This window comes from Entelurus aequoreus, linkage group LG28 (genome assembly GCF_033978785.1).
Source record: "Entelurus aequoreus isolate RoL-2023_Sb linkage group LG28, RoL_Eaeq_v1.1, whole genome shotgun sequence".
Classification (NCBI taxonomy): domain Eukaryota; kingdom Metazoa; phylum Chordata; class Actinopteri; order Syngnathiformes; family Syngnathidae; genus Entelurus; species Entelurus aequoreus.
The window spans coordinates 17244219-17272146 of record NC_084758.1 but is presented as its reverse complement, the minus strand read 5'-3'; the positions used below and the strand labels follow the sequence as shown (position 1 = coordinate 17272146).

The window sequence follows — 27928 nt, the reverse complement described above, 5'->3', positions numbered from 1 at the left end:
AACTGTTGTTACTGACAGTGGTTTTGTGAAGTGTTCCTGAGCCCATGTGGTGATATCCTTTACACACTGATGTCACTTTTTCATGCAATATCGCCTGAGGGATCGAAGGTCCGTAATATCATCGCTTACGTGCAGTGATTTCTCCAGATTCTCTGAATCTTTTGATGATATTACAGACCGTAGATGGTCTGTAATGGTCTGTAAATTCCTTGCAATAGCTGGTTGAGAAATGTTGTTCTTAAACTGTTGGACAATTTGCTCACACATTTGTTGACAAAGTGGTGACCCTCGCCCCATCCTTGTTTGTGAATGACTGATCATTTCATGGAAGCTGCTTTTATACCCAATCATGGCACCCACCTGTTCCCAATTAGCCTGTCCACCTGTGGGATGTTCCAAATAAGTGTCTGATGAGCATTCCTCAACTTTCTCAGTCTTTTTTGCCACTTGTGCCAGCTTTTTGGAAACATGTTGCAGGCATCAAATTCCAAATGAGCTCATATTTGCAAAAAAACCAAACTATCCAAAAATATCTTGTCTTTGCAGTCCATTCAATTGAATATAAGTTGGAAAGGATTTGCAAATCGTTGTATTCTTTTTTTATTTACCATTTACACAACGTGCCAACTTCACTGCTTTTGTGGTTTGTATTATTCCATGTGAGTGTTAAGAAGAAGAAGGAAGTTCATATGAGAGTTTATGACGGCAGCCATCAGATACGGTTGCACTGTTTCATATCCCTGACATTACACCTCGGTGCACGCACACACACTCCTTTTATCTGCCTCACCATCACGGCCTCATAGTGTTTTCCATCTGCTTCTCTCCTCTTTTCCCCATTCTTTCATCAAATGTATTTCATCCTTCCTGCTGCGTGCGCCCATGCTCGACAACCACAATCCCACCTTCCCAGTGCGCACTACACAAAGCCATTCCTTTTTTTTTTTACCTTTCTCCTCACATCCACTGTCCCGGCCTATCCTCGTTTCACGCTTCTCTACCCACAATGCATTGCAAGACGGACGTTTGTTTGAGTTATAACCAGGGCTGTCGCGTAAGCATTATTCGGGCACGTGCTGTGGGGTTCGGGGGAAAAAAACTAATGGAAACATTTTCAAAATGGGCATCTAAGCTCGTGGAAATGATAACAGCGGGAAGTAAACACACAAAAATGTCAGAATTTAAATACGTCTGATCTCATAAAAAATCTGAATTTGACTAAAATTTCCATCAGAATAGGCTGTAAAAAAACAAATAACATTAATCAAGTCAACTCACATTCAAAACAGTAATAATTGTGTTTTATTTTCTGCACTGCAAAAAGTCAGTGTTCAAAAACAAGAAAAAAAATACAAAAATTAGGGGTATTTTATTTGAACTACGCAAAATTATCTGCCAATAGAACAGTGGTGTCCAAAGTGTGGCCCGGGGGCCATTTGCGGCCCGCAGCTAGTGTTTTACCGGCCCGCAGCACATCATTCTAAAAATACTAAAACATGTTTTAAATAAAACAGCAAATAGGTGAAATGCAATCAGAAAAAGTTGCATTGTTGAATCTAATAACACTTTTAAAAAAAAAATAATTTATCAAAAAATAATCCATCCATCCATTTCCTACCGCTTATTCCCTTTAGGGTCGCGGGGGGCGCTGGAGCCTATCTCAGCTACAATCGGGCGGACAAGTCGCCACCTCATCGCAGGGCCATCAAAAAATAATATTGAATCAAAATCAATGTTGCTATGAATTATTGACTGATTTTAGGACAAAAAGGACATAAATACAAATAAAAAAACATGAAAAATATGAAAATTATTTCAAAAAAATACATACTTATTATATAATAATACTAATTATTATATAGATTGTTGTTATGAATATACTAAACTAATTACATTCTATTTTATCTGAAGCTATAGAGATTTAAGTGTTGATTGTTAAAAAAAAAGAAAAAAAAAAGCATGACCTTTTTGAGTGGGGCACTTTTGGATCCCCAACAAATTTTGCTATTAATTATTGACCTATTTAGGGATCCAATTACTTCACATCAAATATTCCACTTTGAAAATATTTTTGGGAAAAATACTGTATATTTTATATTTTTGCCCCAAAAAATTGGATTTTGACAAAAAGCTCATACAATGTAAAAAAATAAAAATTATAAAAATATATATATATTTGAGGTTGATCCAACTTCAAATATGAAGTTGAATTAGAGATTCAAGCTTTTAATAAAAAATAAATAATATATGACTTATTTTTAACCTTTTTTAAGACTGAAACCCTTCTGTGTCCCTAGGACCTAACTTGAGGGAGGCCCAAAGGTTAAAAAAAAAAAAAAAGTGTATATTGTATAGGTTTTGAAAATGAAATGATATCAAAATGGCCCCCGCGTGCTTTGATTTTTCAGTGGAAAAAGTTTGGACACCCCTGCAATAGAACAAGAACATTTGGCTTGTCAAGACTTTCCAAAACAAGTCAAATGAGCTAACCTCAATGAACCCAAAAATACCTTCAAATAAGTACATTCTCACTAATAACAAGTGCACTACTATACGAGTATGTATTTTCTATTGTTTCATTGAAAATAGAACAGCAAAGTCCATTTGTCATCTGTTTTAATTATGAGACACAATTGTGTCAAAGTCATGATTTTTTTTACATGCTTGAAATAAGAAATGATTACCGTATTTTTGGACTATAAGTCGCTCCGGAGTATAAGTCGCACCGGCCGAAAATGCATAATAAAGAAGGAAAAAAACATATTTAAGTCGCACTGGAGTATAAGTCGCATTTTTGGGGAAATGTATTTGATAAAAGCCAACACCAAGAATAGACATTTGAAAGGCAATTTAAAATAAATAAAGAATAGTGAACAACAGGCTGAATAAGTGTACGTTATATGAGCCATGAATAACCAACTGAGAAGGTGCCTGGTATGTTAACGTAACATATTATGGTAAGAGTCATTCAAATAACTATAACATATAGAACATGCTATACGTTTACCAAACAATCTGTCACTCCTAATCGCTCAATCCCATGAAATCTTATACGTCTAGTCTCTTACGTGAATGAGCTAAATAATATTATTTGATATTTTACGCTAATGTGTTAATAATTTCACACATAAGTCGCTCCTGAGTATAAGTCGCACCCCCGGCCAAACTATGAAAAAAACTGCGACTTATAGCCCGAAAAATACAGTACTTTAAAAAAGTAGTTTTATACTTGTGAGTGTTGATGACACAACAGTTGATATTCTAGTTTCAAGCATGTTTTACTCAATATAGGTCATCAAATCTCAGCAACAAGCTGTAATATCTTACTGAGATCATTTAGGACCAAAACCCTTAAAACAATTAAAATACTCTAATATAAAATCTTATGTATGGCCGCGCAAGTCCCGGGATGCCCAAAATGTCCATAACACACCCAGCCGAGTCCCACGGGAACGGGGGATAAAAGTTGGAAAAGTCGGCAAAAGTCCCCAAAATGTTAAAAATACCTACCCAGGTTCGAATCCCACAAGTCCCGCCACCGGCCGGGATGCCCAAAATGTCCAAAACGCGCCCAGCAAAGTCCCACGGGAAGGCGGGGAGAAAAGTGAGAAAAGTCGGTAAAATGTTAAAAAATCACACCTGGGTTCAAGTGCCATGTGGGACTTGAACCTGGGTAAGTATTTTGAACATTTTTGAGGACTTTTCTCACTTTTCTCCCCCACTTCCCGTGGGACTTTGCTGGGCGCGTTTTGGACATTTTTTGCATCCCGGGACTTGTGCGGCCGGCGGCAGGATTCGTGGGACTGGAACCCGGGGGGAGGTATTTTGGACACAATTGGGACTTTTGACCATTTTGGCCGCCTTTTCTCCTCTTCTTCCCCGCCTTCCTGTGCACCATTGCTGGGTGTGATTTGGACATTTGGACAACAATAGTTTCAAGCATGTTTTACTTTAATATAGGTCATCAAATCTCAGCAACAAGCTGTAATATCTTACTGAGATCATTTAGGACCAAAACCCTTAAAACAAGTAAAACACTCTAACATAAAATCTGCTTCGTGAGAAGAATTATCTTATCAGACAGAAAATAAGCAAATATCACCCTTATTTGAGATATTTCATCTTACTTAGATTTCAGTTTTTGCAGTGTCCAGCACTCTTCTGTTTACCTTTTTTTGCAACTGCTTCTCCTATCTGAGCGCTGACTTGCTTACCCGTCCCTGGTTGCCAATCAGGATGTGTTTCATGCCTCTAGACCTTACCATGTTGCATCATAGACTTACATGTTCCTTTTCTGTCAACTTCCCTTGCTGCCGCACCATCCATCCATCCATTTTCTACCGCTTGTCCCTTTTGGGGTCGCGGGGGGTGCTGGAGCCTATCTCAGCTACAATCGGGCGGAAGGCGGGGTAAACCCTGGACAAGTCGCCACCTCATCACAGGGCCAACACAGACAGACAGACAACATTCACACTCACATTCACACATTAGGGGCCATTTATTGTTGCCAATCAACCTATTATTGTTATTAAATACATGTGCCCCGCAGCTCGCCTACTGTCTCTGCATCCCGGGGTCACCACCAACACGGCGCACATCAAAACGTAGCACTTTTCAGTCGGTTTTTGTTGTCCTTGTTTTGGGGTAGTATATTTATTTTAAAGTGTTGTACAGCAACCTAGAGTGCCTTGAAAAGTTCTTTATGAAATAAATGTAGTTTGTGTATAACTCTTTTTACACTTGTGTGGCTACTAGGAATGGTAAAACATCTGAGACAAGGCATACCTGCTAGATGAACCCCAGTATAAATACACATGTACAAACCAATTACAAGTTTTAATCATTTTTAATGGAACACCCGACTGCGCCCAAGACCCAACCTCCGGGCTGATGATTTTAGGTTGTCCTGAGGAATTTGGAGGTAATCCTCCTTTTTCATTGTCCCTTTTACTCTCTTTAAAGCACCAGTTCCATTGGCAGCAAAACAGGCCCAGAGTATAATACTACCACCACCATGCTTGACGGTAGGGGTGGTGTTCCTGGGATTAAAGGCCTCACCTTTTCTCCTCCAAACATATTGCTGGGTATTGTGGCCAAACAGCTCAGTTTCAGTTTGATCTAACATCACATGGACAAAGATAAGACCTTCTGGAGGAAAGTTCTTTGGTCAGATGAAACAAACATTTAGCTGTTTGGCCGCAATACCCAGCAATATGTTTGGAGGAGGAAAGGTGAGGCCTTTAATCCCAGGAACACCACTCCTACCGTCAAGCTGTCATGACCCGTGGTCCGGATCATGTTTTTGTATTTTCTGTTAGTTTTGGACTCCTTTAGTTCCTGTTTGTGACACCTCTGAGTTTGGTTTGGTTTGGTTGCCATGGCTGCTTATTGTTTTCACCTGCCTCTGGTGTTCTGGACGCTCACCTGTTTCTCATCAGAGGCATTATTTAAGCCTGCCTTTGCCAGTCAGTCGGCCTAGCTTCTTTGTTTGCTTCATGCTCCTGTTACGTGAGTATCGCTTATCTTTAGCCTATGCTAAGTAGTAGCCTTACCTTCAAGTGCGATCGGCACCTTGTTCCGTCGGTTTGTTTTCTCTTTTTTGTACCGCTATGAGTATTTTCAAGATTAAATCATGTTTCCTACCTGCAAGTCCTGTCCGGAGTCGTCCTTTTGCATCCCGGGGGAACAAACCTCGCAGCAGGCTGCAACCCCGCCGTAACACAAGCATGGTGGTGGTAGTATTATGCTCTGGGCCTGTTTTGCTGCCAATGGAACTGCTGCTTTACAGAGAGTAAATGGGACAATGAAATTATTAAGGACAAGTGGTAGAAAATGAATTATTAATCGACTTGTTCATTTACTGTTAATATCTGCTTGCTTCCTCTTTTAACATGTTCTATCTACACTTCTGTTAAAATGTAATAATCACTTATTCTTCTGTTGTTTGGATGATTTTCATTAGTTTTGGATGATACCACAAATTTGGGTATCAATCCAATACCAAGTAGTTACAGGATAATACATTGGTCATATTCAAAGTCCTCATGTGTCCAGGGACATATTTCCTGAGTTTATAAACATAATATACATTTTAAAAGCGAATGAAGATGTTGTGATGGCAAAAAATATCGATGTTATCATAGTAGTATCGACTAGATACGCTCCTGTACGTGGTATCATTACAGTGGATGTCAGGTGTAGATCCACCAATGGCGTTTGTTTACATTGTGACGCCGGTGAGCTACGGTGTGTTGTGAAGCATGTTTAGCTATTCCTCGTCCTGCAGGGATGATACTTGTAAGAAACTTACTGTATTTGTCGCCATGGAGACGAGGATGAGTGATTTAGAAGTAGCTACAACACTGCAGACTGCGGATGGACTTTAGCCGCTAGCTAGCTAGCCATGTCTTAAAGCACCTCTTCCTGAGGGTGTTTCAGTGTCTTAACTTCACCTTTATCTTTAGTTTTTAAGCCAAAATGCATCCGTTCTCCCTTTTCTGTCTACACACTTTGTCTGCTTGTAAGTACTCTGTGATTGTGTGCTGCCGAACATGCTCCGCTGCTTGTAAAACCAGCAATGTCATGACGTGACAACACACCGTCATGCCCGTTAAATATTATTATTTTTTTATATTGAGAACCGGTACACTTCAGAGTATAGTACCGTTTTTGATTCATTAGTACTATACTAATGCTATACTAGTACTGGTATACCGTACAACCCTAATATATATATATTAGGGTTGTACGAAATGTATATATATATATATATATATATATATATATATATATATATATATATATATATATATATATATATATATATATATATATATATATATATATATATATATTAGGGCTGCAACCAACCATTAATTTGATAATCGATTAATCTGTTGATTATTACTTCGATTAATCGATTAATAATCGGATAAAAAAGACAAACTACATTTCTATCCTATCCAGTATTGTATTGAAAAAAAACCTGCATACTGGCACCATACTTATTTTGGTTATTGTTTCTCAGCTGTTTGTAAATGTTGCAGTTTATAAATAAAGGTTTATTAAAAAAAAATAAAAAAAATAAAAAAAATTTAATAAAAAAATAAATACAAATAAAAAAACCTCTACGCATGCGCGTAGCATAGATCCAACGAACCGATTACTAAATTAATCGGCAACTATTTTAATAATCGATTTTAATCAATTTAATCAGTTTTTGCAGCCCTTATATATAGATAAATATATTAGTTAAAAAATCATAGAATTTGAGTCATTCTGAACTGCAGATGGGTCAGTTGTGTTAATTTTTTAAATTTGATTAATGATGACAAATTAACATTAATGTGTTGATTTTGAAAACTATGACCCCGTTTACACTGCACTGATTTTCTGCCCAAAAGTGACACAGATCAGAATGTTCACATTTTTCAAATGATGTGTTATAACTGAATATATATATATATATATATATATATATATATATATATATATATATATATATATATATATATATATATATATATATATATATATATATATATATATATATATATATATATATGTAGTTAAAAAAATATGGAATTTGAGTCATTCTGAACTGCAGATGAATCATATTTGCTACATTTTTTAAATCTGACACAGATCAGATTTTTCACATTTTTCAAATTATGTTTATAAAAGTAACACTTTAAGATTTTTTAAAACATTTTTCGCCTTTTTTTCCCCCACAACTTTGCACTTGCGCTTTTTGCCGATATCTGATATTCCGTTATTGTCCAACTCTTAATTACCGATACCGATATCAACCGATACCGATATATACAGTCGTGGAATTAACACATTATTATGCCTAATTTGGACAACCAGGTTTGGTGAACATAAGGTCCTTTTTAAAAAGAATAATAAAATAAGATAGATGAATTAAAAAAAAAAAAAAATTGAATAAAAAAGAAAGTAAAACTATATAAAAACAGTTACATAGAAACTAGTAATTAATGAAAATGAGTAAAATTAACTGTTAAAAGTTAGTACTATTAGTGGACCAGCAGCACGCACAATCATGTGTGCTTACGGACTGTATCCCTTGCAGACTGTATTGATATATAATGTAGGAACCAGAATATTAATAACAGAAAGAAACAACCCTGTTGTGTGAATGAGTGTGAATGGGAGAGGGAGTTTTTTTGGGTTGGTGCACTAATTGTAAGTGTATCTTGTGTTTTTTATGTTGATTTAATTTAAAAAACAAACAAACAAAACAAAAAAAACCGATACTGATAATAAAAAAAACAATACCGATATTTTCCGATATTACATTTCAATGCATTTATCAGCTGATATATCGGACATCTCTATTTATAATGGTAACAATTGGACCCTGGAACAGACTATTTCCATCCCTTATTCTTCCTGTGGGTCTAAAATGTTAAAAAAAAAACAAAAAAAAAACATTTTCCACAACTTCTGCAGTTTTCGCACAATGCATGAATGCAACCTCAACCGCCTTTTTTCCGCGCTTGACTGTGAACCATGCTGAGGTGTAAAAGTAGGTAACACTGCATGTTTGGCTGACGTTAAAAAGGCGGGCTGTTGTCGGCCTGCACACACACGTCGTTAAGTCCGGGGAAGGTTCCGGCTGCCTGGGTGGTTCTCCTTGCAGCGTGAGAGAGGTGCTCTCTCCGCGCCGCGTTAACGTCAGTATGCGACAACCTTCGCTTCACGTGGGACCGTGTCGATGCGGAGCTGCCGCATGGCCATGATTTTACTGCAGATGAGGCTCGCTTGGCCTGAGAGTGTTGTGCTGACGCCCTGCAAAGTCTGCCATGCCACATTGTCTAGGCCAGCTTCATGGGGTCTGAAATGTGAAATGAGGGGTTGAGATTCCATTCTTGCCATGTATTTGATGGAAATAGACAACATGTAGACCTTTTGGTGGACTTTCCCTCCTGCTGGTTTTGTTGGCATATCATTTTGTTTGACTTAGAACAAGGGTCAGCAACCATATTGGACCAAACATACAAAAACAAAAATCTGTCTGGAGCCGCAAAAAATGAAAAGTCTTATATGAGTGTTATAATGAAGGCAACACATGATGTAAGTGTCTATATTAGCTATATTAGCCTACTATCAAAATGACTTTAAAAGTCTTATATAAGTGTTATAATGAAGGCAACACATGATGTAAGTGTCTATATTAGCTATATTAGCCTACTATCAAAATGACTTTAAAAGTCTTATATAAGTGTTATAATGAAGGCAACACATGATGTAAGTGTCTATATTAGCCTACTATCAAAATGACTTTAAAAGTCTTATATAAGTGTTATAATGAAGGCAACACATGATGTAAGTGTCTATATTAGCTATATTAGCCTACTATCAAAATGACTTTAAAAGTCTTATATACGTGTTATAATGAAGGCAACACATGATGTAAGTGTCTATATTAGCTATATTAGCCTACTATCAAAATGACTTTAAAAGTCTTATATAAGTGTTATAATGAAGGCAACACATGATGTAAGTGTCTATATTAGCCTACTATCAAAATGACTTTAAAAGTCTTATATAAGTGTTATAATGAAGGAAACACATGATGTAAGTGTCTATATTAGCCTACTTTCAGAATGACTTTAAAAGTCTTATATAAGTGTTATAATGAAGGCAACACATGATGTAAGTGTCTATATTAGCTATATTAGCCTACTATCAAAATGACTTTAAAAGTCTTATATAAGTGTTATAATGAAGGCAACACATGATGTAAGTGTCTATATTAGCCTACTATCAAAATTACTTTAAAAGTAGTATATAAGTGTTATAATGAAGGCAACACATGATGTAAGTGTAAGTGTAAGTGATGTAAATGTAAGTGTGTCTATATTAGCCTACTATCAAAATGACTTTAAAAGTCTTATATAAGTGTTATAATGAAGGCAACACATGATGTAAGTGTCTATATTAGCTATATTAGCCTACTATCAAAATGACTTTAAAAGTCTTATATAAGTGTTATAATGAAGGCAACACATGATGTAAGTGTCTATATTAGCTATATTAGCCTACTATCAAAATGACTTTAAAAGTCTTGTATAAGTGTTATGATGAAGACAACACATGACGTAAGTATATTAGCCTACTATCAAAATGACTTTAAAAGCCATATATAAGTGTTATAATGAAGGCAACACATGATGTGTCTATTTAGGCTGTACTAGCCTACTATCAACATGACTTTAGAAGCCGCATATCAGTGTTATAATGAAGGCAACACATGATGTAAGTGTCTAAAATAATCATTAACTTAGAATTTAATGGCAGCAACACATTGCAAAAAAGTTGTCATGGGGGCATGTTCACCACTGTGTTACATGGCCTTTCCTTTTAACAACACTCAGTAAACGTTTGGGAACTGAGGAGACACATTTTTGAAGCTTCTCAGGTGGAATTCTTTCCCATTCTTGCTTGATGTACAGCTTAAGTTGTTCAACAGTCCGGGGGTCTCCGTTGTGCTATTTTAGGCTTCATAATGCGCCACACATTTTCAATGGGAGACAGGTCTGGACTACAGGCAGGCCAGTCTAGTACCCACACTCCTTTACTATGAAGCCACGCTGTTGTAATACATGGCTTGGCATTGTCTTGCTGAAATAAGCAGGGGCGTCCATGATAACGTTGCTTGGATGGCAACATATGTTGCTCCAAAACCTGTATGTACCTTTCAGCATTAATGGTGCCTTCACAGATGTGTAAGTTACCCATGTCTTGGGCACTAATACACCCCCATACCATCACAGATGCTGGCTTTTACACTTTGCGCCTAGAACAATCCGGATGGTTCTTTTCCTCTTTGGTCCGGAGGACACAACGTCCACAGTTTCCAAAAACAATTTGAAATGTGGACTCGTCAGACCACAGAACATTTTTCCACTTTGTATCAGTCCATCTTAGATGAGCTCAGGCCCAGCGAAGCTGACAGCGTTTCTGGGTGTTGTTGATAAATGGCTTTTGCTTTGCGTAGTAGAGTTTTAACTTGCACTTACAGATGTAACGACCAACTGTAGTTACGGACAGTGGTTTTCTGAAGTGTTCCTGAGCCCAAAATGTTTTTTCCTGACGCAGTAATAACCAAAATGATGGCCTAAATCAGCAAAGTTTAAAAAAACGACAAATGTCTAAAATGCAGTGAAATGGTTAAATAATATAACATATCAGTATATATAATATACTGTACATATATTATGTAAAAAATGCGTATATATGTTATATTTTACATAGCTATATTTAGTCTATTTATACCTGCAATGTTACACTTTCCATCATTGTAACTGAGCTACTGTGTTAGACAATTTCCCCTGTGGATCATTAAAGTTTGTCTAAGTCTCTGCGTGAAATTCCGTGTCGAAACACAAGGGGCAATGTTTTACTGAACTACCACGACACTCGTCGATTATTTAACTCGCCAGCTTCCTTTGTCGCTCGTGAACAATTCATGTTCGAGATTGTTTTTGGATCTGTAACTAATTCTCGTGTTGCAACGCTCAATTTTTTACTGCAAATGTTTGATCCCAAATCAAGGAAGAAAGCTGCATGTCCTCTGAATGGTGCACATGAATGCAGGAAATAACCTACTCAAACACAACCAATCACGTTTTGATCGGCAACGGTGGACAAACATAGTCCTTTTTTTCATTAATGGTGGTTGCAGGTGCATTCGTGGAGCAGCAATAATGTGTGTGTGTGTGTGTGTGTGTGTGTGTGTGTGTGTGTGTGTGTGTGTGTGTGCGTGCTTGTATTTCTACCCTTCTTGAGACATCAACAAGGAAAAGTAGCTTCCATATGAGGAGGTGTGAACAAGTGATGACATAAATCATGGTCCCAATACGGAAAAGCATTGCATCTAATAGAGAATGTCTCATTAGCACCCCTGGTGGTGAAATCTATCAAAATGAGGGTGGTCCCAAAAAGGAGGCATTTTTCAAATTGACTGTGTGTCGGTTTTAAAAGTGCTCCCCCTCTGGTCTACATATGAAATAACAAGTGTGTGTAAGATATTGAAATGCGCCCCCTTTGGTCAAAATTAATTAAAACTATATATATATATATATATATATGTATGTAGAGACATACTGTAATAACTTGAAGTAAAAAAAGAAGATTAAAAAACAATTACAAACAAAAAAATTCCCCCAAAAATAAATGAACTAAAATTAACTTTTTCTCACAATGTGTTGACTTTTTTCTAAAATTGGGAACAATTTCTCATATTCTTTCTGTTTCTGTAATATTGCAATATTTTCTTGTAAAATTATTACTTTTTTATGTAAAATTATCACTTTTTAATGCAAAATGGTGACATTTGTCATATAGAATTCTGACTTGTATCACAATATTGCCAATTTTTCGTGTTGTTTTTGTAAAATAGTGACTTTTTTGGAGTAAAATGACAATTTGTCATATTTTTGCAAAGCAAAATTCCGATTATTATTATAATTTTTCCAAAAATGTTAGTTTCCTTATAAAATTGTGACTTTTGTCTAGTAAAATTACGACTCTTTTCATAAAAATTGCCAAAATGTTAAGCTTTTCTTGTAAAATTGTGACTTACGTTGAGTAAAATTATGACTTTTGTTATAATTCTGCAGAAATTCTAAGTTTTTCTTGTGAAACTGTGACCTTTTTCTTGTGAAATTCCAACTCATTTTTCACAACAAGCTTTTTTATATTTGCATAATATGTATATATTATTAATGTTGTAAATACACTTCTTTATATATCTAGAAAGGGTGGTCCTAAAGAGGTAGGCATTTTTCTCAGGTCTCAAGAAGGTTACAAATACAATGTGTGTGTGAGTGTGTGTGTGTGTGTGTGTGTGTGTGTGTGTGTGTGTGTGTGTGTGTTCTTGTATTTCCACCCTTCTTGAGACATCAACAAGGAAAAGTAGCTTCCATATGAGGAGGTGTGAACAAGTTAGGACATAAATCATGGTCCCAATACGGAAAACCATTGCCTCTAATAGAGAATGTCTCATTAGCACCCCTGGTGGTGAAATCTATCAAAATGAGGGTGGTCCCAAAAAGGAGGGGTTTTTCAAATTGACTGTGTGTCGGTTTTAAAAGTGCTCCCCCTCTGGTCTACATATGAAATAACAAGTGTGTGTAAACATTTGAAGTGTTCCCCCAATGGTCAACATATGTAATATGTGTGTGTAAGAAATTGAAATGCGCCCCCTTTGGCCAAAATTAATAATAAAAAATGTATGTAGAAACATACTGTAACAACTTGAAGTAAATCATGAAGATTAAAAACAAATTACAAACAAAAAATTCCCCAAAAAATAAATTAACTAAAAGCAGTCTTTTTGTCACAATGTGTCGACTTTTTTCTAAAATTGGAAATTTCTCATATTCTTTCTGTTTCTGTAATATTGCAATATTTTATTGCAAAATGATTACTTTTTTATGTAAAATTTTTACTGTTTAATGCAAAATGGTGACATTTGTCATATAAAATTCTGACTTTTATCACAATATTGCCAATTTTTTGTGTTGTTCTTGTAAAATAGTGACATTCTTGGAGTAAAATGACGACTTTTGTCATAATTTTGCCAAGCAAAATTCCGATTATTATTATAATTTTGCCAAAAATTTTAAAGTTTCCTTATAACATTGTGACTTTTGTCGAGTAAAATTAAGACTCTTTTCATAAAATTGCCAAAATGTTAAGCTTTTCTTGTAAAATTGTGACTGTTATTGAGCAAACTTCCAACTTTTATTATAATATTGCACAAATGTTCAGTTTTTCTTGTCAAATTTTGACTTGTGTTGAGTAAAATGAGGACTTTTATTATAATACTGCCAAAATTCCAAGTTTTTCTTCTGAAACGGTGACCTTTTTCAGCAAGCTTTTTTATATTTGCATAGTATGTATATATTATTAATGTTGTAAATACACTTCTTTATATATCTAGAAAGGGTAGTCCTAAAGAGGTAGGCTTTTTTCTCAGGTCTCAAGAAGGTAACACATACAAGTGTGTGTGTGTGTGTGTGTGTGTGTGTGTGTGTGCGTGTGTGTGTGTGTGTGTGTGTGTGTGTGTGCGTGTGTGTGTGTGTGTGTGTGTGTGTGTGTGTGTGTGTGTGTGTGTGTGTGTGTGTGTGTGTGTGCGTGTGCGCCAGATGGTAGGACTGTATCAGTCTGCCAATGGGCTTCATCACAGACATGATTAAAGACACTAATTGTATGGAAAGAAATTACATTTTGGTACCCGAGTCTTGCCCTGTGACACACTCACACAGACACACACACACACACACACACACACACACACACACACACTGATAGCAATCATGTCACTGCTAATCACGGTGCTTGGTGAACAAAGCTGTCAGAGGAATTCAATCACGATGAAAGTGTTCACCCTCAGCCAGGAGGATGCAGGACGAGGAGCGTGGCCTCCGACGTAAGTCCTCAACTCACATCTCCTTCCTCTCAGAAGATCTCAGATTTCTGAAGAGCTGTGATCCCACGCGGCGGTCGAGTGATATAACAAAAACGCTCGCTCGGAGAGGTTATTCCGCCGGTGATCTTGATAAGACTTCGTTAGTGGTCCTCCTGAGGTCTCTGTGGGGGATCCCGGCCAAAAGGAACATGAGAGGAGCGTGGCGCACGTAATGAAACCACACTGATGGACAAGCCGCCGCGCCAAACTCGCACTCGTTAGAGCTGCAAAGGTGCTGTAGAGATGCAAGGAGAGGTGCGGGAACACGCTTCCCATCTCAAACAATCTGAAAGATTTGCATTTTATGTCTTTTAGTGATTTAGAAGTAGCTACAACACTGCCGACTGCGGATGGACTTCATCTATTCAAAACTATTCAATCAGAATCGTTTTTATTGCCATTGTTTGAGAACGGGGTTCACAAACTAGGAGTTTTACTTGGTGCAATCGTGCAACATAAAACACCTACTCAGTGGCCTAGTGGTTAGAGCAGGGGTGTCCAAAGTGCGGCCCGCAGCTAATTACTTACCGGCCCGCCGCACATTCTGCAAAAATTGCAAAATTGATAATATTGCAAAAATGAAAAAAAAACATTTTAAAAAAGTGGAATGAGGTGAAATCTAACAAGAAAACGTTGCAATGTTGACACAAAGCTGCCATGCAGGCTGTTTTTTTTTCTTTTGTCTTTGTTTATTTTTCTTTTTTTTTTGCCATTGCTAAAAATAAAATAAAAAAGACTAAAAATCTTTGTTATAATGAATTATTAGTTAAAAAATATCACTTTAAAATGTTTTATGTGGGAAAAATATTGCATATATTGTGTGGTTGCCATATAAAAACATCAAAGTTTTATTCGACAAAAGAGCATAAAATCGACAGATATATCTGAAGTTGATCTCGTAATTTAAGTGTTAAAAGTAAAAAAAAACTATTAAAAATGTATCACGTTATGAGTGGGGGACCTTTTGGATCCCAAATATATTTAGTAGGATTTTACTTAACTTTTCACTGTGATTACTCAAAAATATGAAATAATTAAAATCAATGGTGTCCTGCATTATTGATCATTTAAGGCTCTAATTACTAAATACTGCATATTTCAGTTTTACTATAAAAAACAAAGTTGTCTTTGACTGAAAACCTTTTTTTTTTTACTTTATATCAACCTCAAGTTGATATAGAGATGTACTGTAAGCGTTAAATAAAAAAAAATAATAATAATTTGACTTATTTTTAACAGTTTAATGACTGCGACCCTTTATAGTCCCCGGGAGCCCTAAAGGTTAAAAAAAAAAAAAAAATCCATATATTTTGTTAAGGTTTGAAAATGAAAAATATCAAAATGGCCCCCGTATGCTTAAATTTTTCCGTGTACGGCCCTCAGTGGAAAAAGTTTGGACACTCCTGGGTTAGAGTGTCCGCCCTGAGATGGGTAGGTTGTGAGTTCAAACCCCGGCCGAGTCATACCAAAGACTATAAAAACGGGAGCCATTACCTCCCTGCTTGGCACTCAGCATCAAGGGTTGGAATTGGGGGTTAAATCACCAAAAATGATTCCCGGGCGTGGCCACCGGTGATGCCCACTGCTCCCCTCACCTCCCAGGGGGTGATCAAGGGGATGGGTCAATGCAGAGGACACATTTCACCACACTTAGTGTGTGTGTGTGACAATCATTGGTACTTTAACTTTAACATATAACACAGAATAGAATAACATGAGCACAGCACAGTGGCACAGGGGGTAGTGCGTCTGCCTCACAATACGAAGGTCCTGAGTAGTCCTGGGTTCAATCCCGGGCTCGGGATCTTTCTGTGTGGAGTTTGCATGTCCTCCCTGTGACTGCGTGGGTTCCCTTCCGGGTACTCCGGCTTCCTCTCACCTCCAAAGACATGCACCTGGGGATAGGTTGATTGGCAACACTAAATTGGCCCTAGTGTGTGAATGTTGTCTGTCTATCTGTGTAGGCCCTGCGATGAGGTGGCGACTTGTCCAGGGTGTACCCCGCCTTCCGCCCGATTGTAGCTGGCTCCAGCGCCCCCCGCGACCCCGAAGGGATAAGCGTTAAAAAAAAATGGATGCATGGAGCTGTAACTGAGCTATCAGATCTTGTTATTGTTCATGTGCCTGCAAGGCATACTTGGTCAACAGCCATACAGGTCACACTGAGGGTGACCGTATAAACAACTCCAACACTGTTACAAATATGCACCACACTGTGAACCCACACTAAACAAGAATGACAAACACATTTCGGGAGAACATCCGCACCGTAACACAACATAAACACAACACAATAAATACCCAGAAACCCTTGCAGCACTAACTCTTCCGGGACGCTACAATATAACTCCAGAACCCCCCCAACCCCTAAACCCTGCCCACCTCAACCTCCTCATGCATGTCCCAAATTCCAAGCTGCTGTTTTGAGGCATGTTAAAAAAAAAAGAATGCACTTTGTGACTTCAATAATAAATATGGCAGTGCCATGTTGGCATTTTTTTTCCATAACTTGAGTTGATTTATTTTGGAAAACCTTGTTACATTGTTTAATGCATCCAGCGGGGCATCACAACAAAATTAGGCATAATAATGTGTTAATTCCACGACTGTATATATCGGTATCGGTTGATATCGGAATCAGTAATGAAGAGTTGGACAATATCGGATACCTGCAAAAAAGCCATTATCGGACATCTATATATATATTTTAAATGTACTGTATGTAGGTCCAGAGTGCTAACAGCCAACTGGCCAGCAACATTGTGTGTGTGCACGCTGCATGAAAAATGCACTTTGCTGTAAGTCAAAGAGTGTTTTATGCACCTAAGGAAAGTGGAGCGTGTATCTCAGTCACGGCCATTGGAAATCAAATGTAGTGAATTTTGGGGACTATGTTAAGCAGATGTTTGGGGACTATGTTAAGCAGATGTTTGGCTGTACAGTAAACCTCCAACAAGGTTAGTCCAACCCTGCTGTTGGACAAAGAAAGCAGAAGAGAAACGATGTCCTGACAGTTATGGAAGATGTACAGTTCACTGTTTGTAAATCATGCACTTCATTTAGAGCTGGAGCTGCATTTTACACTCAGTATACATTACTAATGGGCTGTGCAAGCATCAACCATTCACACCTACATCTTCCTTATGTTATGCTATGTTGCAGTGTTATGTTATGCAGTGTTATGTTATGTTGCATTGTTATGCCGCACTGTAATGTTGCGTTATGTCATCGTGGAAGTCGATCCCTACCTGCTCCACGGATATCACGTCACAGGAGCCAGGCGTGCCGTTTAACAGAGTTTTATTTTTTCCATGCATCTATCAAGCACAATTTTTCATGTAGCTTTTCTCCAGTCTACTCTTCCTCCGCTGGCCGCTCACCGTTAAAGACGACAGATGATTAGATTAACACGCACCACCTGTGGAATCTAATCACCTGCCAACTTTGTTTCGCCGTCAGCTCATGGTGCTCCGCCCTCGACACCATTGTCAGAGGCGGTGACCTTTGCTCCTGCTGACACACTTCCCTCCACAGTCATGTTATGCTATTTTGCGTTATGTTATGTCGTGCTATGTTATGTCTCATTATGTTATGTTACATCGTGTTATGTCACAATATGTTATGTCGCGTTATGTCATACCCCGTTAAGTTAATGTACTGTAAGGTTTTCCCCGTTATGTTATGCCTCGTTATGTTGCGTTTTTTTATGTTGTGCTATGTTATGTCGCGTTATGTTATACCCCGTTAAGTCAATGTACTGTAAGGTTTTCCCCGTTATGTTATGCCCCGTTATGTTATGCCCCGTTATGTTATGCCCCGTTATGTTATACCCCGTTAAGTTAATGTACTGTTAGGTTTTCCCCGTTATGTTATACCCCGTTATGTTGCAGTTTTTTTATGTCGTGTTACGTTATGTCATGTCGCGTTATGTCATGTCGCGTTATGTTATACCCCGTTAAGTTAATGTTCTGTTAGGTTTTCCCCGTTATGTTATACCCCGTTATGTTGCAGTTTTTTTATGTCGTGTTATGTCATGTCGCGTTATGTCATGTCGCGTTATGTTATACCCCGTTAAGTTAATGTACTCTAAGGTTTTCCCCGTTATGTTATGCCCCGTTATGTTGTGTTTTTTTATGTTGTGTTATGTTATGTCGCGTTATGTTATACCCCGTTAAGTTAATATACTGTAAGGTTTTTCCCGTTATGTTATGCCCCGTTATGTTGCATTTTTTTATGTCGTGTTGTTATGTCGCATTATGTTATGTCGCGTTATGTTATACCCCGTTAAGTTATACCCCGTTAAGTTAATGTACTGTAAGGTTTTCCCCGTTATGTTATGCCCCATTATGTTGCGTTTTTTTAATGTCGTGTTATGTTATGTCCCGTTAAGTTATACCCCGTTAAGTTATACCCCGTTAAGTTAATGTACTGTAAGGTTTTCCCCGTTATGTTATGCCCCGTTATGTTGCATTTTTTTATGTCGTGTTATGTTATGTCCCGTTAAGTTATACCCCGTTAAGTTATACCCCGTTAAGTTAATGTACTGTAAGGTTTTCCCCGTTATGTTATGCCCCGTTATGTTGCGTTTTTTTTGTCGTGTTATGTAGCGTTATGTTATACCCCGTTAAGTTAATGTACTGTAAGGTTTTCCCCATTATGTTATGCCCCGTTATGTTGTTGTTGTTTTTTTGTCGTGTTATGTTATGTCGCGTCATGTTATACCCCGTTAAGTTATACCCCGTTAAGTTAATATACTGTAAGGTTTTCCCCGTTATGTTTTGCCCCGTTATGTTGGTTGTTTTTTTTTGTCGTGTTTTGTTATGTCGCGTTGTTATACCCCGTTAAGTTAATGTACTGTAAGGTTTTCCCCATTATGTTATGCCCCGTTATGTTGTGCTTTTTTATGCCGTGTTATGTTATGTCGCATTATGTTATACCCCGTTAAGTTAATATACTGTAAGGTTTTCCCCGTTATGTTATGCCCTGTTGGTTTTTTTTTTTATGTTGTGTTATGTTATGTCGCATTATGTTATACCCCGTTAAGTTAATATACTGTAAGGTTTTCCCCGTTATGTTATGCCCCGTTATGTTGCGTTTTTTTATGTCGTGTTATGTTATGTCGCCTTATGTTATACCCCGTTAATTTAATGTACAGTAAGGTTTTCCCCGTTATGTTATGCCCCGTTATGTTGCGTTTTTTTATGTCGTGTTATGTTATGTCGCGTTATGTCATGTGGCGGTATGTTACGCCCATATGTGTTATGCTCCTTCGTGTTATGCCACATCATGTTAGGCCGTGGCATGCTTTGTCGGGTTATGTTATGTCACATTATGTTTTTCCACATTATGTCGCATCATGGTATGTCACGTAATGCTATCTTGCGTCATGTTATCTCACATCATGCTATCTCACATCATGCTATCTCGCGTCATGCTATTTCGGGTAATGTTATGTCTGATCATGTTATGTTGGATCATGTTATGTTGGATCATGTTATGTTGGATCATGTTATGGCGGATCATGTTATGGCGGATCATGTTATGCCACGTCATGTTATGTATCGTTATGTTATGTCTCGTTATGTTATGTCATGTTATGTCGCGCCATGTTATGTCGAAGTTGGCACGTTGTGTAAATGGTAAATAAAAACAGAATACAATGATTTGCTAATCCTTTTCAACTTATATTCATTTGAATAGACTGCAAAGACAAGATATTTAATGTTCCAACTGAGAAACTTTTTTTTTTTTTTTTCAAATCATTAACTTAGAATTTAATGGCAGCAACACATTGCAAAAAAGTTGTCAAAGGGGCATGTTCACCACTGTGTTACATGGCCTTTCCTTTTAACAACACTCAGTAAACGTTTGGGAACTGAAGAGACACATTTTTGAAGCTTTTCAGGTGGAATTATTTCCCATTCTTGCTTGATGTACAGCTTAAGTTGTTCAACAGTCCGGGGGTCTCCGTTTTGGTATTTTAGGCTTCATAATGCACCACACATTTTCAATGGGAGACAGGTCTGGACTACAGGCAGGCCAGTCTAGTACCCGCACTCTTTTACAATGAAGCCACACTGTTGTAACACATGGCTTGGCATTGTCTTGCTGAAATAAGCAGGGGCGTCCATGGTAACGTTGCTTGGATGACAACATATGTTGCTCCAAAACCTGTATGTACCTTTCAGCATTATTGGTGCCTTCACAGGTGTGTAAGTTACCCATGCCTTGGGCACTAATACACCCCCATACCATCACACATGCTGGCTTTTACACTTTGCGCCTATAACAATCCGGATGGTTCTTTTCCTTTTTGGTCCGGAGGACACGACGTCCGCAGTTTCCAAAAACAATTTGAAATGTGGACTCGTCAGACCACACAACATTTTTCCACTTTGCATCAGTCCATCTTAGATGAGCTCGGGCCCAGCGAAGCCGGCGGCGTTTCTGGGTGTTGTTGATAAATGGCTTTTGCTTTGCATAGTAGAGTTTTAACTTGCACTTACAGATGTAGCGACGAACTGTCGCTACACCTGTAGTTACGGACTTTGGTTTTATGTAGTGTTCCTGAGCCCATGTGGTGATATCCTTTACACACTGATGTCACTTTTTGATGCAGTACCGCCTGAGGGATCCAATGTCACGGGCATTCAATGTTACGTGCAGTGATTTCTCCAGATTCTCTGAACCTTTTGATGATATTACGGACCGTAGATGGGGAAATCCGTAAATTCCTTGCAATAGCTGGTTGAGAAATGTTGTTCTTAAACTTTTGGACAATTTGCTCAGGCATTTGTTGACAAAGTGGTGACCCTCGCCGCGTCCTTGTTTGTGAATGACTGAGCATTTCATGGAAGCTGCTTTTATGCCCAATCATGGCACCCACCTGTTCCCAATTAGCCTGTTCACATGTGGGATGTTCCAAATAAGTGTTTGATGAGCATTCCTCAACTTTGTCAGTCTTTTTTGCCACTTGTGCCAGCTTTTTTTGAAACATGTTGCAGGCATCAAATTCCAAATGAGCTAATATTTGCAAAAAATAACGTTTTCCAGTTGGAACATTAAATATCTTGTCTTTGCAGTCTATTCAATTGAATATAAGTTGAAAAGGATTAGCAAATCATGGTATTCTGTTTTTATTTACCATTTACACAACGTGCCAACTTCACTGGTTTTGGGGTTTGTATATTGGCCATTAAAGATCCCAAGAGTCAGCATTTACAGGTCTGTGGTTTGTTTGCTTTGTTTATTTTCGACATGCCCGATAGCTGAGAGAGACCGTCGTGTCAGCTGAAAATGTGCGTGACTATCAGTGGTACTTTAACTTTAATGTACTTATTAATTTACTGTTAATACCTGCTTACTTTCTCTTTTAACATGTTCTATCTACACTTCTGCTAACATGTAATAATCACTTATTCTTCTGTTGTTTGATACTTTACATTAGTTTTGGATGATACCACAAATTTGGGAATCAATCCGATACCAAGTCGTTACAGGATCATACATTGGTCATATTCAAAGTCCTCAAGTGTCCAGGGACATATTTCCTGAGTTTATAAACATAATATACATTTAAAAAAAACGAAAGAATGTGTCGTGATGCCAAAAAATATCGCTGTAGTCATAGTATCGACTAGATATGTGCCTGTACCTGTGGATGTCAGGTGTAGATCCACCAATGGTGTTTGTTTACATTTTGATGACGGTGAGCTTCGGTGTGTAGTGAAGCATGTTTAGCTATTCCTCGTCCTGCAGGGATGATACTTGTAAGACACTTACTTTATTTGTCGCCATGGAGACGAGGATGAGTGATTTAGAAGTAGCCACAACACTGCAGATTGTCTTGAAGCACCTCTTCCTGAGGGCGTTTCAGTGTTATAACTTCACCTTTATCTTTACTTTTTAAGCCAAAATGCGCCCGTTCTCCCTTTTCTGTCTACACGCCGTGTCTGCTTGCAAGCACTCCGTGTGTGTGCGCCGCCGAACATGTTTTTCCAAACAAGATTTGGTCCAGAGGAAAAGTGAAGGCATTCGTCGGGGGAACAGTTTGCGGGGTTGTTGGGTTCATGGACGAAGCGATGCAAATTAAAGTAAAAGCCAAGGATGGATGAGTGAGGGGCACAAGGTGGGGGCGTCCACCAGTGGGGCGTGGGCCAGGCTGGGGCGGGTGCTGCTGCTGTTTTTTTGTGGCGAGTGGAAGGAAGTCGTGACTGCGGCTTTGATTTACGGCGGCTTTGCTTTTAATGAAATTGTTTCAGTGACAGAGCCGGTAAAAGGCCCCTAATGGATTGGCCGGCCTAATGTAATGAAATTACTCCCTCGCTCGCTCGGCGCGGGAAGAAAGGAAGAATAAAAGATGACATTGGGAGGAGGAGGAGGAGGAAAAGGCAATTAATATTTACAGAAGAGACAAGAAGGGGGAAGAAGGCTGGGCTTGGCTCTCTCTCTTTCTCTCTCTCTTTCTCTCTCCTCCTTTCCCTCTCTCGCCCGCTCTCTCCCCGGCCAGTGTGGCGGCGGCGAGCTAGCAGGTGATAGGCTGACGCCACGCTGGCCGCTCCGCCACTTCCACGCTCCTGCAGCTCGCCGCCTTTTTCCTCTCCTCCTCCTCCTCCTCCTCGGGTGCAGCTCGCACATCACAGCGCAGAGGTGAGAGTGTCCATTTATGTGTGTGTGTGTGTGTGTGTGTGTGTGTATACTTTAAACTCACTCCTCAGGGCATCACATCCCCGCCTACTCCTGACACACACACTCATCACGCCTTTTTTTGCTTAGTCTCTCCTCCTCCCTCTCCTTGACTCCCTCTCATCTGTGTGTGTGTGTGTGTGTGTGTGTGTGTGTGTAGGCAGCTGGACAGCAACCACATCAGCTGCATTGAAGATGGAGCTTTCCGGGCGCTGCGCGATCTGGAGATTCTGTAAGTGGAAAAAAAAAAAAAAAAAAAAAAAAAAAAAAAAAATCCTCTCCCTCCTGCATGTCTAACAGGTCCTTTTTCGAGTTGGGCAAAGTGTGTTGTTTTTATGCTCTCTGTGCGTAAATGTGCGTCACGTTAGCAGATGTGTGCGTCCTTGATCAGTGCACCGCTACACACGTAGTGAATGCTGCAAAAGTGAGAAAAAGCTTGTATATTTTTTGCATCTTATAAATGCTTTAATTGAACTTTTTTCCCACCAAGTACCACCTTTCCAACATAATGACCACATTAAAATGCAGTAGCGTAGTAGGTATAAGTATTCATAAATAAATAAAAAAAGGCATACTATTGATATGTAACATTACATACAGTTTGAACAGTAACACCGTGTTTGAATATAGGAAAATAAAACCAATGTCGCACGCATTAAATTGTGTTTTTGTGCGTAAATGTGCGTCATGTTAGCAGATGTGTGCGTCCTTGATCAGTGCACTGCTACACACGTAGCAAAAATTGCAAAAGTGTGAAAACGCTCGTATTTTTGCATCTTATAAATGCTTTAATTGAACTTTTTTTTCCATCAAGTACCACCTTTGCTAAGTACCAACATTAAAAATGCAGTAGCGTAGTAGGTATAAGTATTCATAAAAAAAGGCATAATATTAATATGTAACATTACACACAGTTTGAACAGTAACACTGTGTTTGGTTATAGGAAAATAAAACCAATGTCGCACGCATTAAGTTGTGTTTTTGTGCGTAAATATGTGTCATGTTAGCAGATGTGTGCGTCCTATATCAGTGCACCGCTACACACGTAGCGAATGCTGCAAAAGTGCGAAAACGCTCGTATTTTTGCATCTTAAAAATGCTTTAATTGAACTTTTTTTCCACCAAGTACCACCTTTGCTAAGTGCCACCATAATGACCACATTAAAATGCAGTAGCGTAGTAGGTATAAGTATTCATAAATATAAAAAAAAAGGCATAATATCGATTCGTTTGAACAGTAACACCGTGTTTGATTATAGGAAAATAAAACACTGTACTTTCATCTAGTGATTTTTTTTTTTTTCTCGCAGTCTGGAGCCCGTTTGATACATTTGAAGGTGGGACTGCCGCATTAAGTTGTTTTTGTGCGTAAATGTGCGTCATGTTAGCAGATGTGTGCGTCCTTGATCAGAGCACCGCTATACTCGTAGCGAATGCTGCAAAAGTGAGAAAATGCTCATATTTTTGCATCTTCTAAATGCTTTAATTGAACTTTTTTTCCACCAAGTACCACCTTTCCACCATAATGACCACGTTAAAATGCAGTAGCGTAGTAGGTATAAGTATTCATAAATAAATAAAAAAAAAGGCATACTATTGATATGTAACATTACATACAGTTTGAACAGTAACACCGTGTTTGAATATAGGAAAATAAAACCAATGTCGCATGCATTAAATTGTGTTTTTGTGCGTAAATGTGCGTCATGTTAGCAGATGTGTGCGTCCTTGATCAGTGCACTGCTACACACGTAGCAAAAATTGCAAAAGTGTGAAAACGCTCGTATTTTTGCATCTTATAAATGCTTTAATTGAACTTTTTTTTCCCATCAAGTACCACCTTTGCTAAGTACCAACATTAAAAATGCAGTAGCGTAGTAGGTATAAGTATTCATAAAAAAAGGCATAATATTAATATGTAACATTACACACAGTTTGAACAGTAACACTGTGTTTGGTTATAGGAAAATACAACCAATGTCGCATGCATTAAGTTGTGTTTTTGTGCGTAAATGTGCGTCATGTTAGCAGATGTGTGCGTCCTTGATCAATGCACCGCTACACACGTAGCGAATGCTGCAAAAGTGTGAAATTGCTCGTATTTTTGCATCTTAAAAATGCTTTTTTTCCACCAAGTACCACCTTTGCTAAGTGCCACCATAATGACCACATTAAAATGCAGTAGCGTAGTAGGTATAAGTATTCATAAATAATAAAAAAAGGCATAATATGTGACATTACACACATTTTGAACAGTAACACCGTGTTTGATTATAGGAAAATAAAACCAATGTTGCACACATTAAGTTGTGTTTTTGTGCGTAAATGTGCGTCATGTTAGCAGATGTGTGCGTCCTTGATCAGTGCACCGCTACACACGTAGCAAATGCTGCAAAAGTGTGAAAACGCTCGTATTTTTGCATCTTATAAATGCTTTAATTGAACTTTTTTTCCCATCAAGTACCACCTTTGCTAAGTACCAACATTAAAAATGCAGTAGCGTAGTAGGTATAAGTATTCATAAAAAAAGGCATAATATTAATATGTGACATTACACACAGTTTGAACAGTAACACCGTGTTTGATTATAGGAAAATAAAACCGATGTCGCACGCATTAAGTTGTGTTTTTGTGCGTAAATGTGTGTCATGTTAGCAGATGTGTGCGTCCTTGATCAGTGCACCGCTACACACGTAGCAAAAATTGCAAAAGTGTGAAAACGCTCGTATTTTTGCATCTTATAAATGCTTTAATTGAACTTTTTTTTCCATCAAGTACCACCTTTGCTAAGTGCCAGCATAATGACCACATTAAAATGCAGTAGCGTAGTAGGTATAAGTATTTATAAAAAAAGGCATAATATTAATATGTGACATTACACACAGTTTGAACAGTAACACCGTGTTTGATTATAGGAAAATAAAACCGATGTCGCACGCATTAAGTTGTGTTTTTGTGCGTAAATGTGTGTCATGTTAGCAGATGTGTGCGTCCTACATCAGTGCACTGCTACACATGTAGAGAATGCTGCAAAAGTGCGAAAACGCTCGTATTTTTGCATCTTAAAAATGCTTTAATTGAACTTTTTTTCCACCAAGTACCACCTTTGCTAAGTGTCACCATAATGACCACATTAAAATGCAGTAGCGTAGTAGGTATAAGTATTCATAAATATAAAAAAAAAGGCATAATATCGATTCGTTTGAACAGTAACACCGTGTTTGATTATAGGAAAATAAAACACTGTACTTTCATCAAGTGATTTTTTTTTTCTTCTCGCAGTCTGGAGCCCGTTTGATACATTTGAAGGTGGGACTGCCGCATTAAGTTGTTTTTGTGCGTACATGTGCGTCATGTTAGCAGATGTGTGCGTCCTTGATCAGTGCACCGCTACACACGTAGCGAATGCTGCAAAAGTGAGAAAATGCTCATATTTTTGCATCTTCTAAATGCTTTAATTGAACTTTTTTCCCACCAAGTACCACCTTTCCACCATAATGACCACGTTAAAAGGCAGTAGCATAGTAGGTATAAGTATTCATAAATAAATAAAAAAGGCATTAAAAAAGGTATAATATCGATGTGTAACATTACACACAGTTTGAACAGTAACACCGTGTTTGATTATAGGAAAATAAAACCGATGTCGCATGCATTAAGTTGTGTTTTTGTGCGTAAATGTGTGTCATGTTAGCAGATGTGTGCGTCCTATATCAGTGCACCGCTACACAATGCTGCAAAAGTGTGAAAACGCTCGTATTTTTGCATTTTATAAATGCTTTAATTGAACTTTTTTCCACCAAGTACCACCTTTGCTAAGTGCCACCATAATGACCACATTAAAATGCAGTAGCGTAGTAGGTATAATTATTCATAAATAATAAAAAAAAGGCATAATATCGATGTGTAACATTACACACAGTTTGAACTGTAACACCGTTTTTGATTATAGGAAAATAAAACCGATGTTGCACGCACGTGGCGAAGTTGGTAGAGTGGCCGTGCCAGCAATCGGAGGGTTGCTGGTTACTGGGGTTCAATCCCCACCTTCTACCATCCTAGTCACGTCCGTTGTGTCCTTGGGCAAGACACTTCACCCTTGCTCCTGATGGCTGCTGGTTAGCGCCTTGCATGGCAGCTCCCGCCATCAGTGTGTGAATGTGTGTGTGAATGGGTGAATGTGGAAATAGTGTCAAAGCGCTTTGAGTACCTTGAAGGTAGAAAAGCGCTATACAAGTATAACCCATTTATCATTTAAGTTGTGTTTTTGTGCGTAAATGTGCGTCATGTTAGCAGGTTTGTGCGTCCTATATCAGTGCACTGCTACACAATGCTGCAAAAGTGTGAAAACACTCGTATTTTTGCATCTTATAAATGTTTTAATTGAACTTTTTTTCCACCAAGTACCACCTTTCCAACATAATGACCACATTAAAATGCAGTAGCGTAGTAGGTATAAGTATTCATAAAAAAAGGCATACTATTGATATGTAACATTACATACAGTTTGAACAGTAACACCGTGTTTGAATATAGGAAAATAAAACCAATGTCGCACGCATTAAATTGTGTTTTTGTGCGTAAATGTGCGTCATGTTAGCAGATGTGTGCGTCCTTGATCAGTGCACCGCTACACACGTAGCAAAAATTGCAAAAGTGTGAAAATGCTCGTATTTTTGCATCTTCTAAATGCTTTAATTGAACTTGTTTTCCATCAAGTACCACCTTTGCTAAGTACCAAC

The 27928-nt window shown here is 38.1% G+C and overlaps 1 protein-coding gene across 1 annotated transcript in view; it reads left to right on the top strand.

The window, feature by feature from the left end:
* Window positions 1-27928, top strand: part of slit3 (slit homolog 3 (Drosophila)) — a 672803-nt gene that overhangs the window by 321872 nt on the left and 323003 nt on the right. The window contains 1 exon segment of the mRNA XM_062039879.1: window positions 23346-23417. Coding sequence (XP_061895863.1) covers window positions 23346-23417 — 72 coding nt within the window.